Consider the following 21,549-nt stretch of genomic DNA (forward strand, 5'->3'; position numbering starts at 1 on the left):
CCCCCAGCAAGCAGGCCCCAGATTTAATTAAAGTGTCACAGCCACCCTAAAGGTCCCATAAACCCTACGGTTGCAAGTCCACTACTAACTGCAATCTAGAAATGTCAAGGTTAATATCGGTTCTCATTTAAAAACTGAACAAATGAGCACTCTAGCTTTCTGCCCTATGAAAAGGCAGCAGCATGAGAATTTTCCAGGGCCTGTTATTAAATCTCTGGCCATTTTCACAGTCAGCTCCCCAGCTGCCATTATCAGGCCCCACAAAACTCATGCTCAGGGATCTTCGCCCTCTCTCCAAACACTTCTGTACAGACCTTATAATTACATACTACTACATGACTTGAAAAAGAATTTCCCAATCCATGTGTTAGTTTGGTTTAATGTGTGGTTGGTAGGGCCAAGTTATTCACAGTTCAATATAGTGCATAAAGCCTCAAGTTTTCACACTCCAGTGAAGTTCAGAGCTCTGAAGCTTATGGAGAAGAAAAAAAAAGCTACACAATGATTTTAATGTTGAGAGGCTCATTTCTTTTTTTCTACATTTCTGTTCTAATACTTGGTTAGATAACCTTTCCAAAATTCTCTACATGTGATCACATGGCTAAAATGTTTACAAATTAGCAAACTTAGTTTATTTTGTTCTCTTAATAATGCTGAAACACTGGCACTATCTTTATATTTTATTAAGCTGAAAGTTGAAAAGCAATCATTCCACCCAGAAAAACAATCTGGCTAGCAGTTATGAGGAGAAATAGAACTTTCAATAACTATTAAAATAGTTTCAAAAATCTAGGAATCCATCTGAAAGATGCTCACTTCATCAATATAATCAGCTACTCTATATCATCCAGAAAACATACCTATAACATTACCTTGTATCAAGTATTGTTCCTTATCATTGATATACATTAAACAATATGCACTGGCATTCCTGTAACCACCGAAAGAGTCCCGTTCCAACTCTTCCCAAGTTGACTTTGTCACAGAAATATCATTGTATTTCATCCATCTGTTCTGGTGGTGGTCGTAAATATATGCCCAGTAGTGTCCTGCATTAGCTTGACCTTCATGAACTAGTACAGCATGCAACCTATAAGGAACCTTAAACAAAAAAAAACAAACAAACAAACAAACAAACAAAGAACAACAAAATGTCAAACTCTCCTTGTCAGCATTTAGTTCATACTACCTGCCAGCAAGAGTAGCTATGCTAAATAAAAGTAACAAAAATTAAGTCAAACAGGATCAAAACATGACAGAGGAAAACCAAAAAAGGCAAAACTACAACCCACATAGCAAAAGGATTTTAAGCTATTTTACTTACCATTACTAGTTACAAGAGATCTTAAAAACATTAGTTAGTCTATAGCATAAATGTCTACTTTGCTGTCTTTACTGCCAGGCATCCTCTCGTCTTAATTCTTGACTAGTCCTACTCCCCTTCTATCTACAAAAAAAGCCCTCAAATACATCAGCCTTGGGCATCTATGATTTCCTCTGGTTTCAACTTGGTATCCTTGTCTGGAAGTCTGGAAAGGCACATGCAAATTCAAGGTAATAGAACTCTGTGTTCTCCATTTGCTACTAACAGCGTGTGTTTAAAGGAACATCTGGGAGTTGAATACTTCCATTAACCAAAACCAAAATTTTTTACAGTAGAATAGGAATACAACTGTTTTCCAATATTTAAAATGTATCAGTAAAAGCATTGCCAAAAGGAGACTGGAACACGTAAATGAGTCCTCTGCTCCTGCTGAGGCAGGGAAGGAACATACCAGTTTCTAGGAGCAATGTAAAAAGTATCCCGGGTTACATGTGTCCACTGACAAGTAAGGAGAACGGGAAACCTAGTTTCTACTTAAGCAGCTGGAAACAGGGGGAACAGGGGAAGCAGAATGAGCGGGTGCTTCCTTACAAGTCTTTTAAAAGCATCTTAGCGATCGGCTCTCCTTTCAACCTGCTGAAACAGCACATGCAACATAACAGGGAAAACTGACCTTCCCTGCTACGCACAGTACGCCAGAATGACAACAGCTCAACTAGGATGAAAAACCTGAAACCATCTTTTACCGGTGTTACAGTCTGGACTGTAGATAAATCTTCTGTTTAACACAAGATGTACTAAATATTTGTTGCAAATACCACTTGAGCACCATAATAATCAGTAACCATAAATACATATGTAACTATGACTTGAGAAACTCCGTGAAGTAATTTTTAACTTGATCATTCTTTTCCAGGCTATATGCAAGTGCTGGAGTTTTCGCAAACACCCCTCCACATACACCTTAAACTGTAAAGCTGACTGACTGCACAGCAGCTGGAATCAAACGCTCTGTCATCCCAGAAACAAAACAACACTGTAAATCCCCGAAACACAAGAAGTATACACAGAGGAAATCCTAGCAAGTCCTTAAATCTGAATGCTCTGGGGTTTTTAACATCTGTTATCAAACCAGTGTGAAAGCCTTCTTAAGATGATTGCAATCCCATACATACACACATAAATATATGCGGATCTTCATTTAAAAAAAGGGTGAAGTCTCTTTAGACTTCAACAATAAAGTTTCCTCACCCTAAAATAGGACATTAAAATCCCAGGTGAATTTAAATCTTTTTACTTAAAACCATGCTGACTGGGTCAGCCTGAGGGCCCCTACCCTTTCCTCCACCTCTGGAGAACCAGCTGACAGTCATCCATGCTCAGCTTCCAGGAAGGTTCCCCACAAAGGTCTGTCACTGGGGGATAGGCAAGTTCAGTGCCAACAGGTATCTCTTGCAATAAGCCGTTATATCAACAGTAGTTAACAGTACAGGGCAAAACAAGTAGGTGTTAAACTTCTTAGCTTACACTTCCTAGTCATGAAACAGAAATGGAGCTTCACCAACGTGTCACATGTAGCTACAGAATAGATATATCAAAGACGATACGCCAAAGATGAAGTCTCACAGGAAAAACAGGTGTGACATTTCCCCACAGCAAGTTCACAGAAGGAGGGAAATAATCAAATAAGCAGCTGATTAAATCTATGCATTCAGGAGAGCGAGACAAAAATAAGAATTTTGGGAATGTGTTTCAGGTAACAGTTTGACAAGGGGTTTATGGACAACTGTAGTTTCCTTAGAATCAAAGAGGACACAAGGAGAAGTTAAAGATCTTCTTAAATACTTCACATAAACGCTAGGAAGCATCCTGTAAATATAATGTTTTCCTTAGGAAGTCTAGTTTTCTGTGTCCAGACCTTATTGACTCACAAGCGTGAGGCTCCTTCCTGTTGTGCCAACACACCCACAAGGAGAAAACCACCTGAGCTGAATAAAGGCAGCCTTCACCTCCAGCCTGTGATTTCAGATGGGTTCAGTACCTACTTGTTCCCTAACAACCACTTAACACACACCACTGCTTTCAGGCAAGGCACAGAATGCCCCTCTACAAATCTATCATCATCTTCATCCTCCTCCATTTCTGGAATTCTGTTTCAAAACAAGAAAAAACAAAAAAATCTAGTTTACATTATAAAAATCTGCACTAGGACAAAGTCTGTTATTAACTGATCTCCCTTTTCCATTGCAATGATTGCTGACTAGTATCTTTACCATCCAGAGGCATTTCCTCCTGTAACATCTAAGCCAACCCAGGTAGACTATTTGGATGTGAGACCACTAAAGTACTTCATTATACTATTAGGTAACAGGAAGGCTAAAGGCTACAGGTCATAACACAAGCATTAAGGGGGTAAAAAAAAAAAAGCCTGCCAGTAGCAAGCTTCAAGAAAGCCATCTAGGCAAGTCTGCCCAAACCCCTTAACATCAGAGTTCAGCTGCCAGGAACTATTACAAGCCATGTAAAAAACGAAAGTGTATCTCAAAGGAAAACTGTAAGCTAAACAGATCTTACTTGGAAGGAAAATAGTTCTTTCTACTAACAGAAAGTAACAGAGGAAGTAATCCTTAATCTTAAAACCTGTCAAAGTAAGCAAATATGAGTATGTGAATATAATACCAGAAGAGCCAAAACTCTAGTAAGGCATTCTAAAAATGCTGTTCAGATTACACAGCATGAGGATCTCCCTAAAAAGGCAGCTCAGACTAATAGTCAGGGTTGTGACTGATACTAAATCTAGACACAAGTTAAAAAAAAAACCAACAAAAACAAACCCACAGGCATTAATAACTACAAATTAGAATCAGGAGCCCTAAGTTCCCAAGTATTAGTATGCAAGTTGCAATACACAATGGCAATAAGCATCAAAGTAAAAAGATAAACACTTTGTGTCTAAAGCTTTGCCACCTTAAAGCCAGAAGATTACCTAGCAATATGGTCAAATCAAGGAGAGAAAATTTTATTGTGTTATACAAAAACCAAAGTTCTGCATTCAAGTTAAAGAAGTGGATCAGAGCTAGAACATAATGGGGCTTTTCATCACAAGGCTGCTTAAACTTAAGGAAGTCACCTGTAAAATATTGCAACATGGCCTTTCATCTTACTGTGCGTAAGTAAAAGGTTTACAAAACTCAATATGACTTTCCAGTGAAATTTCTCAAACCACCATACATAATTGTTGTATACTTGCTCTATTTTCAAGCATCTAAGAACTTCTAATTGAAAGTGACAAAAAGGATCTATTTTGAATTATCCCATGCAGAAATTGTACTTACTTGGACCATTGTTTTGTCAGAGTACATCAACTCAATTGTCCGATGTATTCTAGATATACTTTCTTGTAAATCTAAAAGAAAAATTGAAAAAGAAGCTCTCTTCCATGAGGCTGCATAATTGCACATGCCTACATCTTTATTTTATCTCATTAAAAGACAAACAAGGGTACATTTCACATTTGGTGCATCTGTTTATATATCTACATGTCAAACACTAAACCTTCTTGCATGATAAAGCAGAGGGAGTGATCCATAACATGCTATTGCTTGTTTCCTAGACCTCAGCCAAGCCCACTCCTGCTGGAGTAACTGCTTCCCTTGTTTCCCTCAGAGAAACAGAACAGACTAAGCTCTACCCACTCCAAAATAAACTCTGCTTCGAAATTTGCTATATTTTCCCTTATGGGAGGGGTCGCTCTACCCTAAACTTGCCTGCAGAGCACCACATCACAGCACGGGCCCAGCCGCTATTAACACTGACAGCTCAGACACCTGCCGAGATGTTCTGTGCCGTGGATCCCATTTCTGTTTCACTCTACTCCCCACAACACCATGCACACAGAAACCTGCACTGAAAAACCTGTGTACACCTCACTCAAAGCAGTGTGCGCGTTCGGTTTATGCACCTGCGGTCTACTACAGTCTCTGACTTCCCTTCCTATGTCTGAGAGAGAAGTTTAGGGGTATGAAACAAGCAGCTCAATACACATGGACGTTGAGGTGATTTCCCCTGCTTCCACAAATCTATTCCAACAGCAAATGCATTCCCCAGCTTGTGATACTACCTCTAGTGTCATTCTCTACTTCGGTCCTCCAGCGATGTAAACAGCCTTCTAGGACAGACAGCTCTTCCTCGGTGATGTGCCTTGGTGCCGGATGCATTGGCAGATCAGGAGGAATTCGTGATTGTGTGAATGGTTTATGTATTACTGATCTTTGTACAGGAGACGTGCTTGGAACATCTGAAGATGAAGGCCCCTGCTGCTCTGTTGTGCTGCATTCATTCAAAACATGAAATACAAAAATTGAACAATCATGTATACAAACTAAAAGTTACACCATAAAAATAAGCTTGTCATCTGAAACCAGAAATTTTAAAAGACAGTGGTTTCCTACAGTGTGATACCGGAAAGGTACCTATAGCATCAATATGGAATTAGCATGTCAATTCTGAAAAACTTTGTGGTGCACTACGTTAGCACAACAACAACTCTAGCTGCCACTACCAAATATGAAGGAATCAGAATTGGATCAGTCAAGCCACAGGTTGCTGTACTTGAAATGCTACTCAACACCTTCAAATAATGTTACACAAGTAACCACTGCGGTTTGAAACATTTATGGCCAAACTGGAAAAAAAAAAAAATCACAGCGGCTTGTCTTATGGCCCATTGATCATAAAATCAAATGAAATACAAGTTCTCTGTTTAATAACTTATTTACATGTCTTATGCCCAGCAAATGGTCTTTTTCCAGCTGCCTACCTACAACTTATGTTAGCTGAACAGCAATAATGAAGGGACCACTAATATTTACAGCACACTGGAAATTTAGCACCAAAATATCCAAACTTGTTCCAAACAAGTCTTCTAACTCAAACAGCAAAGCAGAAGAATTCTACAAGAGCGGCAGAATATTAAAAATGACAACTTGTTGCAGATATTTTTCTTCTTTCCATCAACAAGATGACCTGCATGTAATTATAAGCACAATAGGAATGTGAGGATCACTCTAGCAAGCTACTGACTTTTTACTTTGTATACAGCATCACCATACAGCCTAAGGAACATGGATAGTATAAAGTTCTGAGAACACAAGAGCAGACAATGTCACTTCACATAACATGCTGTTGTGTTTCTATGGATTGACAAAAAAAAAAATCATAATACATATTTACAGAACAGAATTCCTATATAGGAGTTTGAGCAAGTGTATTACTTCTGATGCTGTATTTGACGCAAGAAATTGTAGCTTTTAAAAGTTTGCCTTCTCTTATGAATCATCACGATTTTTACTTGGCATTGTATCAGTGGGACATTTGAAATTTTTTAAAGGTTTTTTAGATTAATTCACTTCTCTGAACTACAAAGTTAACCATCTTGCCTGGACCAGAACCTAGAACCCTAATTTCCAAATGCAATATAAAAAGCTGTGTTATAAACTGTTAGGATAGGACTTGGCTAGGTGGATGCTAATAACAGTTACTAATAGTTACTAGCTTCAGTAATGAGAAAGCCAACATTACTGAACCTTTATCTCCCTGATACTTTAGCTACTCTGTATTTAAAATGTCACAAAGTTCCTGAGAAACTCAGCAAGAAGTGTAAGCTGCAAAGCAGAAAAGGAGCTTAACTCCCAGGCAAAAATTAACAGACAAACCGTATCCCAGCAACCTTGAGGTTCTGCAGCACATACATGCTACCCACATCCAGATTCTTAAGCAATACATTTGGCAAGCAGTGACCTCACCGGCTACTGTGTCTATTTGGAACAGGAGATGGAATTGTGCACATGGCAATTTTATACCTAAAGACATTTTTATAAGCAAATGAAACAAACCCAGATTAACAACATTTTGGTTTCTTTAAGTCTGTTGTGCTGAAAAATACTTCTAGGACAAAAGCAGAAACTTTATGCTATACCCCTTAGGAGATACAACCCTAGTTGTATTAATCTGGTGAACGAAGCAGTAAAATGCCCTCCCCTCTGTCTCTCAGCGGCTGAGTTTGCACCGAAGGGATGATCAGCCTCTCACCTTGGGAGAGCAGGAGGCAGCCCTTACCTGGGTGAGGTCTGGGCCGGCAGCGTGCTGCTGGCAGGGGCACTAGCACCCAGGTCATCAACAGGAGATGTGCACACCGGCTTGCTGGAGGCGAACTCCAAGGCATACTGCAGGACATCTACCAAGGGGAATCGTTTAGGACCAGAACCATAGCTTAAATATCTGTTAACCATAAAACATATTAATGCCATGACTCACATATACAAAAAAAAAAAAAAAAAAAGAAAGAAAAGAAAAGGATTTTTTTTCTGGTTGACTGCGATTAAATAAAGCAAGCCTTTCCTAGCATGTTTCACACATCAGAATTACTGCACTTATACACTGTTTCCAAGGAAAATGATGAAAGAAAAGAGATACAGAAGGGAAATCTAGAGCAAATAACTACACACAAAATGTACAGTGGAAAGGAGTTATTCTACGTAGCCCATAATATTATTTGCATTTACACAGTTATCTATAGTACCGTTCTAATCTCTGTTGTAAAACCGTGAGGTACTCTTTAAGTCTCTTGATTTCATCCCGTTTAATTCTTGTTATTTCTCTGTTTTTGTGCATATACCTGTAAAACAAGAAATTTAGAAAGAGGTGTCAGCCCATAGCATCCCAGCACTGCAACCGAGGTCTGTACCTGTCCGCCATACTGTTTGGTGCTAATAAAAACTCACACTCTCTAGAATATACAACATATTAAGCAGCAAAACAGAACTGAGAAGAAAATGGTAAACCCATTAAGCCTTCCCTCCCACAACTTTCAGAAGATGCTTCTTCCCGTGTCAAAAGCTCTGCTCTTACCACGAATGACGAAGATGTATTAGAAAGCTCCTAAATTGTTTAAGTAGCAACCACATAACAATACTTCTGTTTCATTATTTAGGCTCACAAATAACATTCAGCATCTAACTGAAAGTCATCATGGTATTTCATCTCCACACATTAACAGCATACAGTGATGCTGAGAATCCTTTTCAAACCATGCAGTCTATCTGGAACACCACAAAATACCTGACTTCTCACTCTCTCTCCCAAATGGACTCATAAAGAGTGTGACTTTTGAAGGCATTTTACCTGTGTACACAACTACCTAGCAATAAATTAAAGACTGAAATGTAAGCGGGTTTTGGCACAAAGTAGCGGCATGTCTTTAATTGTTTTCTATGTGTATTTTCTGAAACAGAAAAAACCCATGAAAATTAACTTTTTCATTAGAACAGAAATTTACTGTGATGTGAGCAAGTATAAGATATATCAGCAACTTTACAAAACTCATGAGATTGAATTTATATTCATACTAGGATTCTGTTGATAATATTGTACTGTACCTGTCCAGATATAAAATTGGAGGAAATTCTAATTTGTTGTGTATCTTCTCTGGTCTCCCCAAAGCCTGATTAAACTCAAATCTTGATAGCTCAAAAGTTAAGACAGGAGGCAGCTCAGTGAACCAATGCTGAACAAAAGAAAAACAGAAAACCCCACAATGAACGCCTTCCAATAGCAGAACTTCAGTAATAATGGTACAATACCTGCAGACTGACAAAGCTATGGGAGAAACAGGTTTTAGAGGGTGGATCGGCATAAGCTTTCCAAAGTTCCCATCTTTCCCCTTCACTGTAAACAAAGACCATTTGTCACCCACGCTGCATCAGAGCTTTTCAACTCATCCATCACTATCTGCATTAAAGCAGAGCAGGCAGGAAGGCTTCTTCCTTTCACATTTATCTCGCTCGTATTAAAAGCGGCCTACGCTTGAACCTACTTGCCTTGCCAACTTGTCCTGTTCTCTTTTAAGTCTCCAATGCCACTGAAAGGGTTGTTTACACTGTATCAAGTGCTCTTCCCCCTGGTTCCCTCTGACTCAAGTTTCTGACCCTTTCTTTCACCTGATATCAAAGTTTCTAATGACCACCTCTGAAGCAAGATCAGCCAGTACCCTGGGCTGGGTCAGACAAGCTCTCTCAGCACTGTAAAACTGATACTTTTTCTTGAAATCCCCTCCCTACTAACAGTCTCTCCTGAAGTTTCTGCACATGTCTCTGAAAAAATCACTGCTAGTCTGTCCACGACCTGCCTACACCGTCATGACCTTATCCCAGCTCTCTCTGAGTATTCAGTACAGGTTTATTCTTAGTCCTCATTTCATCCCTTACACACTTTGTTTCTCAACTACAAGACAAATTCAGCTCCAAATTGAGCATTAGAGTTAGTTTTTTCTCCCCACTCTACAACATAAAAACCATGACCTATCCATTTAATACATTTTGGATGTCTAACCGTCAACTCAAGCTTCCCTGATCACTGCGGACACCGCTGCCACGTATTTCTGACACCAATGCCCGTAGCCCAGATGTGGCATTTGACAGGACTCACTTCAAGTTCTCCTATCCAGCCACATGTCTTGAATAGCCTTTTCATACAATACCTCTGAGACAGCTCTTTATTCCTGTGCTCATGGCTAAAATTCAGGTCTAGGTTCTCGTCACTCCACATGTCTGCAATGTTTCCTTTCTTCTCCCCTTGCCTGGCCTTGGTGCACATAGTCTTGTCACATAAGTTTCCAGCATGTTGCTGAATTTTCCCAGTTTGCTGCCTTCAGCATCTTTCCTCTCACCTGTTTACATGCAAAGTGAGCTGCCTTCCCTTTTCTTGCCTGTTTCAGCCTCCACTAACCACTTTTTCAGTTTCAAAGGAGATAATCATGACTTCTCTCTTGCAGCAACCTCACACAGCAATAAATCTCAATGCTGAAGTCAGCAAAGCAACACCACAGCCCTTCCTCCTGAAACCCTTTCATTCCAAGGCCTTAAAACCACTTAATGGTGACCAAGCTGCTGATGGGCTGAAGTTCATCAACCATGATGCTGACGAACATGATCTCCTTTTCCTCACACTTCTAACTCAAAGTCAGAAGTACACTGACCTCCATCTTCTCTTGAATTTGAATTTTAAGTTACTTGGGACACAGAATGTTTCTTTTTCTCTGTTTGTACATTAGCTTGCTTGCTGACACCCTACTCCGTGGCTGAGGCTTTTAGGCATTGTGATAATATTTGTAATAATAATGAACAACAAGCTAAATACCCCATTAAAGGCAATGGTGGGAACAAGGAGGGGGTTAAAAAACAGGATATTACTTTCAGGATCTTTTAACACATGCAACTACCACATTAATATTCTCTTTAAGCTTTAATATCTACCAGCTTGGATGAACGCCACTTGAAGTCTTTTTTTCAGCAGAGACAGACTTCATTAAAACTACAAAAAATTCAGCTTCCTTCAGCACCACCAAACCTTCTAATGCACTGTAAAATCTTCGAAGCATTTTGTTTAAACGTAACTACTAACAGCAGCAATCACTATAAATTTGTTACGTTTCCCTGAAGCAATTTACTTGGCCCTGGTAATAATGCAGTAATGTTTTTCTAGATTAGAACTTTATCTTTAGAACATTACCTTTCTTATTTTGCCACTGTTGTCAGCCTGTCATATGACTATTTCGCTCCCATGCCCACATGCTAAGAAGCCAAGCTGTTTAAAACTCACGTTTCACAGAACTCAAACCTTAACACTCTACACCTACCTGTACATGACTATTCTTCTGTTCCCTACGGTTTCTTGACATTAGAGGTTAAAAGAAAAAAACATCAAAACCAAACCAAAAAAACCCCAACCCACCCCAAGCTTGACATTTCTAGTCAAGCACTTATAACTGAACTGACATTTTATGCATGAATGCACACAGGTTTTAACTGCAAGACAAACTTCAATCCATATCATGAACAATTGTGCTCTTGTACTAAATACGTACAAGATTTCACCTTGCATAAAGAAATTGAATTTTGGATTGTACCAAGATATTTGTAAGATTTGTTTCTTCTAGTTGTCTTATTACAATGAGCATGTTTCCTGAAATACATTTCTGCAAATGCTGGAATAAAAAAAAAAAAAAAAAAAAAACAACTTGAAACATCCTGTGAAAGAAGAACATATCCAGGAAGATGTGCGAATACATTTGAAAATGCTTATGAACATCTGATTTGGTTGGTCAATATTTGATCAATAATAGCTGACCAGAAAAAGAGACTGCAAAAAGGGATGCTGTAAAAATTCTGTTGATAACACAAAATTGGAAACAGAACTGCAGACTGGAGAATTCTTTCAGTATGCATTACTAGGTTTAGTAATTAAAGGCTGTGTTTATGCTGACATGAATAAAGGCAGCAAAACTTTGTTACTGCAAAAGATTAACAGGAACGAAGGAACTACACCTGATTTTTTTGCTTAAGAAGAAATCTTCTCAGATTTCACAAATTTAAAATAACTGTAATGAAACATAACAACTGTGTAAAGAGAAAGTAGCTCAGCCTTTACAGGTAACAGGGATTCCCGTACTTCCACATCAACAACCCACAGGTTATTAGAGAGAGCCAGAGAAAAACTCCGGGCATATACATACATGCCAGCATTAAGAGGGGACATTTCAGAGCGTGCCCTCTTGGTTCTGAAACCACCATCGGTACAACTACCTCTTCTCCCTAACCTGTGACTTCTGTCCAAGGAACCTCATCCATCACCTCACCCCAGCCCCAAACGCTGCATACCCCACTTCTTAGGGGGGCTCCATCCGAATCCTTCCACCCATGCTTCCAGCACACTCTGACATTTGGCAGCCTCCTGCTCTGAGCAAGAGCTCCCCTGGAAGGAACAGCAGCCCGCAGAGCAAGTATTGTCCGCCCACCACCGCAAGCAAAGAGGAGGAGAATTGCCCACTGCAGGGGGCAAAGAGGGGGATATGCTGGGAAATGTCAGTGAAAAGGGGAGAGGGGAAGAAATCTAGGGTGCTGAGGAATTACAAGGTAGAGGCACAGAGGAATAACAACAATGCTCTGAAGCAATGGCCAAACACACAGCTCAGCTGCTGTTTACAGGGTGGCGCAGGGCAGCGAGTCAGAGCAGTGGTTATCTACCACAGGGCGTTACACCCATGGCCTCTCTGGAGATCAGCTATCAGCAACAGGTGGAAACCAGCCTGTGCCAAATCACCACTGTAAGCACTTAATTGGGCCAGCTTTTAATAAGCATGAACTTCCTATCTTATGAAAGATACAAAAATACGATACTCCAGGAGAGATACAACCCCCACAAACTAACTACCCAATTACGCCAGACATCAGAACCTGAACAACGGCAGGTCAAATAAAATACAACCATGACCCCCACTGAAAAATAAAGAGCACTACAACACCACTCTGAGAGAAGCCCACAGGAGCACTTACCTCCTGACCAGACTTTGCAGAGTTTTCTGAATGGAGAGATTCAATTTCCCCTTCAATCATTGCAGCTTCTAGGCACTCATGCAAATCTTTGAAGCCATTAACTTGAAGTGGATACTGGCCAAACATTTCTGTGTTTTCAAATTTTTTACCTTCACATAAGAAATAAAACAGTTAAGGTTTTAGGAACACTTACCTTAAAAAAAAAAAAAAACCAACAAAACCAAACACACACCAAAAAACCTAGGTCACCAGACCTACTCTATGGAACAATACCCACATTTACTTACTGAACAATTCAATTATATGTATGAAAACAAGTAACTCAAAGTCGCTTAAACATAGTATTGAAAATTACTGTGTTCTCCTCTTCGGCCCATTTTTATATTAGTTTTGCATTTGTTGGTAATAAGCAAAACTCAAAATGACTTGGCACCACAGACGTATGGTAAGTTTTACACATATATATATCAAAGTGCTCATCCTGCAAATAGCAGCTTGGTAATACAACCCTACATTGTATCAGCAAAGTTAGTGGAACTGCTGGTATGAAACAGCCCTTTGTATAAATATATTTTGCAAAAATAAACCACGGAAGAGAACATTCATGATTTCTGCCCTGAAAACAAGATCATAATTTGGTAACAGCATATAAAGACACAAGCTCAAACATGAGAAGAAATGGAGAAGAAAAGATTGATTTCAATCTACAATTTCTATTCATTTCATCCTCAAGTCTTCTTACACCTGCCAGTTTCTTTTTATTTCATTGTTTTTTACATACTGGTCAGCTGAGATGAGAATGTAAGGACGAAAGTAGCCAAGGCAAAAGAGCAAGTATGCTAGCTAGTAATAAGAAATCTGCAGAATGGTTTTGAAATCTGACAACAGATCATTAGATACACTGTTCCAGGCTGAAAAACAACCTGGAAGCCACTTTAAAGATCATAGCTGTTTCATTCAAATGAGTCTCATTCACTCCTGCAAGGGGGGGCAGAATCACCAAAATTAAAAATACTTCCACAGTTGCTGGCCTCCTGGAAATAGAGAACACTGCAATCATGCAGATCTCCTAATTACGTGCAGATAAGACAAAGGGAAGCTTGTTGTACAGTCTTAGTACTCTCTCCCACACTGCCCTTCAGCAGGTTTCCATTGACTTGTTTTGAATAAAGTGTATCTTTAAAAGGGTGAGTTATCCATACCAGAAATTGTGCAGGAAAAAAATGCAATAATTGAAATTTTAAATTGCATCAGATGAAGCTAGCTCACTGAAACACAGTAACTTGTCTTCTATATACCATTAGTGAGTGGCAAAAGTGCACTGATAATAAATTCTTGAGAGCATTTTTGCTCAGCATCTCGCTCTAACTTCTACTGCACTTAAGTACGTACACTCAGTCCCTCAAAGTTACCAACAGTCTTTCTGGACCATTACAGCTCACTATATTTACCTTCAGTCTCACATTCTCAGGACAAACCTTTTGTCACAGACTGCATGCGTATTCTCCAAGCATACTTCTGCAGAAGTATCTAAAATACTACAACTGCATCATTTACCTGCATACTTTGACAAGCAGTGAACAGACAGAAGCACAGAAGTCCAAGCAAATTCAGATGCATACCTTCAAGTACACCTACGGCTAGAAATCGCCCATAAAACAACTCCACCATTGGGTTCTTTGGTTTCTCTCCATCCCTGAAAACAGAAAGCGTGTTAGTGCAGAAATCAAACACAAAAGCTATAAACTTTTGTAAAACTACGAGCATAATATTCTGAATTCATTATGGAAATGCTGTCTATTTTATGCAGTTACTGTTCATTAGTTTTGTACTTTCCTCTAATTACAATAACAATGATTCACATATTTGCAATGATAAGTATATTCTGAAAGTTTCAGAAGTGCTCAATTTAGGAGAATTTATGTAAACCAGATTCAATCCATGAGTGGCTGAATTGTATAAAACCCTTGTAAAAACTATTTCCTGCAACACTTTAGAAACAACTATGTATTCAAAAGACAGTTTACACATGTTCACTTATACAAACGATGAGTATTTAACTGGACCAATGTTTTGGAGTATTTAAGTTACACGGCTGAAAAGCAAAACTACAGTCAAATGAAAAAAATCCTAATTGATTACGCACAAAACACATCTCTACTTTATATACTTTGGGCTTCATTGAGCCAGATTTCTAACATGAAATAAGGTGAAAACAAACAATTCATGGAAAATCAAAGGTATGAGCATGTATGGAAAAAACACTTAAACTAAAATGAGCTAAAGAGTTGGATCTTGTTCAGCCATACAGCGAGAACTAGAGTTATGGTTGTTTGGTTTGCTTCCTCTCATCAAAATGTCCAATATACAGAGCTGGGGGGGAGGGGAGGAATCTTACCTCTCTTCTTCAGCTTTAATTTGGAAGGCATCTTCTAGCCAATCTAATAGTTTGTGTGTAAATTCACTAACATCTTGCTGTTGAAAAATATAAACCGATCAGTATATACTCAGATGCATAACAGAACACTAACATAGCGCCACCTTACAAGATGAGTATGAGTACTCCCCACCACAAGAGCTCCAAAATCACAGTGGGTCTAAGACTATGTCACGATTGTGTTTTTTCTGAGTGGTGCTTAGAGCACACTAAGGCTCTAGTGTTCCTCAGCCATTACACTGTCCTGTGATCCCTGTTACTTGGGCTCAGCTTTCATACCATGCTAGTCCAAAGGTATCTTATGAATCCCATTCTTCAAAACCTTTGGTATCTAAAAAGTAGTGGCTAGTATTACTTTCATCAAGCACTAAACTCAGCCTGCTGTTCTAATTAACCACCTTAGCCACACAATTTCATGTAGGAAAAATAAAGCATCTGAAGAAACAACGTGTTTCTCAGAAAAGCAAAATGCACCCATCAGGATTTAGGAAGGAATCCTGAATATGAATGTTCAAACTCTCCAAACTAGTATCTACACAGACAAATAGCATACGAGCACTGTACCAGCCCTGGATGGACTGTGAGACCAGAAGAACAAAGCTCTTTCAAAAATCACAGACTTAGAAGTAAACTAAGCCCTAAAAGCAAGGGTGTGGAACCATAAGTTAGTTCCTAAAATAATAGAAAGAAAGTGTACTGAAAACAGCCACGCTGCGCAGAATGTTTGGGTTTTAGGTTTTGGGGTTTTGTTTTCCTTTAATAGAAGTAACTAGAGATCGCATAATATTAGAGAAAAAGCTTCAAAGACTGCGATAGTTAAAAATTTCTCTTCTGTGAACATTTTGAATTTTTGTTGTCCGTTTTCAGTATTTCAGATTTTCTGATGACCATATGAAAACATGCATAAACTTGAATGAAAATACATAGAAATTACCTGTTGGGAATCATTTGATTTAAAAGCATCTTTAAGGATTTCAACTGCTCTTGATGGGTCAACATATTTTCTCTTTGAACCAACTAGAAGTGCAAATAGGTACCTCAATTCACGCATAAAAGGCAGATTCCTGTGTTCCTGTATTTGAAGAAGAATAAAAAATATTTAACAAAGTGGTAATAAAAATCTATTTTATGAACTGAGCATATATCCAGCCAACTGTCGTACTAATAGATTACTTGTAGTACTACCAAGGTGGTGTTACATGCCTTTTACTTGTCAGTTTTACAAAATAATGTAGTTCTCTGGGAAGAAATCAGATTTCAGAAACTGAAAGCTCCCTGAAACCACAACTAGATGTGGCTGTTTGACTCTACATGGGGCTGGATGGACAAGTGGACAAGCCGAGCTGCGTTTAAGACAGAACTGTTTCTCCTGAGACTTACAAAACCTTAAGTAATACACTGCAACAATATGCATTGATTTTACTTAAATCAGTATTCCTCTAACTCCAGCAGATTCTCCTGTGAGCCTACGCGCTACCTAATACATGTTTAAGCTTATTTTTTACTGAAGACTAAATCATTATTGTTTCTCTTGACAGAATTATGAGAAATAACCTACTCTCCTTTCTACTTTTTTTTCAAATATATAGTTCATGGGGAATTTGGAGTTCTTTTTCTGGTTTCCTGGAGAGAAGCAGAAGAAATATTTTCTGCCTGCCTGTATAATGAAAAGCAACTAAACTGAAACACAAATCTGTCATGCCATAGATTAAACCACAGATTAGAAATGCTGTGGAGATTGGGTGTCACTCACACTCCTGAGTAGACAGCTGACAAATACTTGTGGAATTAAAACCTATGCAATATCCACTTCCATTTAGAACAAATTTTCATTCAAAGGCAGCGCAGATGCCAGATGCTGGTCAAACTGGAATTACTTGATGACAACTACTTCACATGCTCTTCAAACAGCAGGCTTCTTTAGCCATTCCTATGTCAATCCAGTATGCATAAAGCTTTCTGTCCATAAAGTATGTTTTATTTCAGCTTTAAAAACTGTGTGGTGCATTGGAATGCGTTCTACATAATAACAAAAAAATACTTTTTCACATGAATTCCCAAGTTCTACTTGTTCTTCTAGTCCACCTTGTAAAACACCTACCAATTAAACAATGTTCACAGAAAAGGCTGAAGACTTCATCAAATGCCACCCTAATTCAGCACTAAATTATCATAATTTAGTAATAAAATCAGTCTACTATTTACATATTTAAAGTACTTTATAACAACGAAACAGGGAACCAAACTGTGAAAGTGATTTTTCTTACTAAAGTGACCTATTAAAAATGAATAGAATATCAAGTTTTAGACACAAATATAGTTTATCAAGATGCTTCAATATGGTAATACATATGCATTGTTATCTCCAAGTGTCTGTGGTCATGGTTATGTCTGCGCCAGAGCAGGTATACCTCCGAAGGAACTGTGTCCCAAGGCCAGCTCCACACTGGAGAAGGTACACCTCGAAGCATCTGTAGCTGCGGGTTAAGTCCATACAGCTGCAGCACATCCAGCTCGAAGCACCAGCGGCCATACATGGGGTCATGCTGGAGCACCTCAAAGCGTGTGGCCATGGACCAGCCCCGACAGAGCAGGTACGCCCCTGGAGGGACTGCAGGCAGGGGTCAGGCCGTGCCGGGTGGGTTTGCTTCTGAAGGGACTGTGGCTGTGGGTAAGGCCACGCTGCAGCAGGTCTGTCTCTGCGGGCACTGCAGCTCACGGGTAAGGCCACGCTGGACCAGGTGCACCTCAAAGCGGCTGTGGCTGCGGGTAGGTGTGTGCCACAGTAGGTATGCCCCTGGAGAGACTGTGGCTCATGGGTAAGGCTCCACTTGGAACAGGTACGTCCCTAAGAAACTGCAGTCTGTGGGTAAGTCCAAGACGGAGCAGGGGCAAGGGGCAGAGTTCATTGCAATGTTAAGCCCTATAACCTGGCCCAAAGGGTCCAGGGGTGGAGATTGTAATGGAAATACCTTCAAACTGTTGTAACCTGGGATTTGAGTTGCATGTTACAGGAATTGCCATAGCAGGAACCACCTGAACCAGTGGAGGCAAAGCCTTACAAGAAGCAGTGCAAGCGCAGCAGTGACCCGACCTGAGCTCGCTTTGGTGCCCAAGAACCCCATACAACACACAACGTCTCCAGTCCTGAGTGACCACCATAACAGATGGAGCCCAAAGTCATGGACTAAATGAACTGAAGAGACATTCTGTGGACATTTCGTAGACATGCTTGCAGGGGTAGTCCACAGGCTAGGGGAATGATACTTGTGTATTGTATCAAAGGATGGGAAGGAGGGTGGTGGTTAATGAGGTTGTATTAGAAAGTGTGGCATGATGTAAATGGTCTGGAATAAGGGGTGGACATTGTCCTGGTTTCAGCTGGGATAGAGTTAATTTTCTTCTCAGTAGCCGGAGCAGGGCTGTGTTTTGGGTGTGGTGTGAGAGCAATGCTGATGGCACACGGATGGGGTTGGTTGGTGCTGGGTGATGTTCATACTGAGACAAGGACTTTGCAGTTTCTCAGGCCCTGCCAGGGACAGGGCTGGGGGGGCACGGGGAACTGGGAGGGGACACAGCTAGGACAGCTGACCTGAACTGGCCAAGGGGATATTCCATACCATGGGATGTCATGCTAAGTATATAACCTGGGGGAAAAAAGGGAGGGACATCCAGTGTTATGTCATTTGTCTTCCCTAGTAACCCTGCCATGTGATGGAGCCCTGCTCTCTTGGGGATGGCTGAACACCTGCCTGCGCATGAGAAATGGTGAATGAATTCCTTGTTTTGCTTTGCCTGCATGCGTGGCTTTTGCTTTGCCTGTTAAACTGTCTTTATCTCAGCCCACGGGTTTTCTCACTTTTACTCTTCAGATCCTCTCTCCCATCTCACTGTGGGGAGAGTGAGCAAGAGGCTGCATGGGCTTAGTCACCGGCTGGGTTTAAACTATGACAGTAATATAGATGATTGACCACAGAATATTTGAGATCTCACCTTCCTTTTGTTAATTCTGAAGTACATAGGCAGTGAGTATTATTGTATTACTTACTCAAGTTTACACTACTCATTTGGCTGAGTTTTAAAAATACTTGCAGCTTTAAATTGAACAAATGGTTACTGACATCAGCAGAATTACTCAGAACAATTATCTCAGTAAAGCTTATAAAAACTTCTCTAAAACTAGAAAAATCCTTGTTGTTTTTTAAGAAAGCTCAATTATATCAGGCATGATCCTTGACCAGATTATGTGGGCATTACCACAACAGCAATTCAGACTAAACAAAGCCTAGAATCTTCAAAAGCATGTGATACCTTGTCTTGGGGACCAGCTACACAAAGGACTTGCATATTCAAACAAAAGAACTAAGTGATCACAGCACAGCATACAGCTCTCAGTTTTAAAGCATACTGTAGATGTACCAACACAAAATAGATTAAATTCAATTTTGATATAAACACTATATGGAAAGTTCATATTCTAAAAATTCTCTATTGTATCACCTATCCTGCCTTCATAAATAATTTTTTCATACACTGATGTTGGAACAATTTATGATTAAGAAACTGTTCTAAAGCAATCCACATGTTTAATACATAGCAAGCATTCATTGCTGTCAATCAGTATGGCAGGACACCAACAAAATGATAATGTGGAAACAGGGGGAAAGGATGTGCTACCCTATAGCACAGTTACCCGCTTCCTCTGATAATGAATGCTTCCTTCCATATCATTGAGGCCAAATATTTAGCTGGTCTCACAGTGTATGACACAAAAGATCTGTTCATAGACAGCAAGAGAACTGGGAAAGCAAGCTACAGTAAGTACAGAAAACCATATCTGTTCTACAGAAGGATGCTGAGGAACACCTCAAGGAGTGAGAACTAATTTCAAAAGAAAAACAACAAAAAGAGATCAGAGATTTTAAGTATGCCCGAATTTAAAATCCAGAAAAAAGTCCAATTAGCTGAGGTAAAGAGGGTGAGGTTTCTTTTTGCTTTGGGTTTATTTAAAGTCAAAATTTATAGCAATGACTTCTGAATTAAAAATTTTACATGCCAAATTATTAACGGTATTTGGATTCGATATATTGATAGGAAAGAACACAAACATCCCACTATGCAATAGTCCCTGAAGTACAACCACATGCTTTAATTCTCAATCAAGAGGTTGCAATGACCCTGCCATTAAACTCCACTTTTCACCAACTGGCACAACAATAGGATGTAAACCAAAGTCCTGAAAATCTGGGATTATTAAAACTTGGTCTTTATTAGCAAGGAAATTTGATCCTAAGGAATGTCAGTCACATACAGTGCTTAATACTAGGTTAAAAATAAAACAAAAAAAAACCAAAATTAAGCTGAGAGACTTTTAAAGCAAGTAAGCAGATGGAAGTAAATTTCAGAGCTTTTTTTTTTTTTTTGGGGGGGGGGGGGGGGGTGTCAACCGGCACCTTATATTACAATTTAAAATCAATTTGCCTTCACCTTATAAAGAAATAAAAGCACCATATTTGAGGGCATGCATGCTTATTTCTTCTATTTTTCTAAGTTCTAACTAGTGAAGTGATCTCTTTTCCTAAATTCTCCTCAAAACATATTTCACCACTAAGACAATCTTTTTTCAGCTGTAGAGAAGACAGGTGAGTACATCAGTTAATAATGTTGATTCATCTGGGGAATTTAAGTTAATGAAGGAGAGTACACAAACTACTGCCAGAGATTCTTACTAGCAGGCTTGCAGAAAGCAGTGTTTCTGCACATATCCATATACCTGCCTGGAGTCACACCGTTTCACACAGCCTTAACATTGTCTGTCATGGTCAGAATTTCTTTCTAAGAAATAGTACATTGGAATTGCTAAAGGCTCTGGGCTGCTAGTGTCAATGTTTGGGCAAGGCTTTTTTTCCAAGACAAGAACAGCTTGTTATTATCTATTTTATATCACCTCTTAGATACCAACTGTTTTTTACACCCTGAAAAAAAAGAAGGTAAAGAATTCTGAGTACTGGAGGATATTAGTAACATGAGTTATAAGATGAATAATGAAATACCAGGCAGAAAGTCAATCTAAAAATGAAGAAAATAAATAATTCAGTACAACTCTTCGGTAAAGCAAGATTTATCCTGTCTTTCTCACTAAAATACATTGTCCTGTCACCCTCTTGTAACATGCTCCCAATACTACCCTTGTTGTATTTGCACACTCTCATGAACCAATGCAAACACATTTTCCTAAAAAACAAAATAAAATAAACAAACAAACCCACAAACCAAAACACAAACCAAGTGACAACTTGCTCTTTGAATGGAGGAGGGCGGGCAAGCAGGGGAGAAATCACACAGTTCTGACCGAACATTCAGCTTCCCTTTTATGGCACATACCTAGAGGTTTAGCA

The 21,549-nt window shown here is 39.4% G+C and overlaps 1 protein-coding gene across 2 annotated transcripts in view; it reads right to left on the bottom strand.

Annotated features, from left to right (window-relative positions):
• Positions 1-21,549, bottom strand: part of USP25 (ubiquitin specific peptidase 25) — a 97,130-nt gene that overhangs the window by 20,067 nt on the left and 55,514 nt on the right. For both annotated transcript variants that reach the window (XM_040582873.1, XM_040582872.1), the window contains exons 7-16: positions 16,086-16,223; positions 15,113-15,189; positions 14,337-14,410; positions 12,715-12,863; positions 8,761-8,888; positions 7,905-8,000; positions 7,442-7,603; positions 5,445-5,653; positions 4,660-4,730; positions 873-1,101 (exon numbers count right to left, since the gene is read on the bottom strand). In XM_040582873.1, coding sequence (XP_040438807.1) covers positions 873-1,101; positions 4,660-4,730; positions 5,445-5,653; positions 7,442-7,603; positions 7,905-8,000; positions 8,761-8,888; positions 12,715-12,863; positions 14,337-14,410; positions 15,113-15,189; positions 16,086-16,223 — 1,333 coding nt within the window. The remainder of the gene's footprint in view (positions 1-872; positions 1,102-4,659; positions 4,731-5,444; positions 5,654-7,441; positions 7,604-7,904; positions 8,001-8,760; positions 8,889-12,714; positions 12,864-14,336; positions 14,411-15,112; positions 15,190-16,085; positions 16,224-21,549) is intronic.

Source organism: Falco naumanni, chromosome 2 (assembly GCF_017639655.2).
Source record: "Falco naumanni isolate bFalNau1 chromosome 2, bFalNau1.pat, whole genome shotgun sequence".
Classification (NCBI taxonomy): Eukaryota; Metazoa; Chordata; class Aves; order Falconiformes; family Falconidae; genus Falco; species Falco naumanni.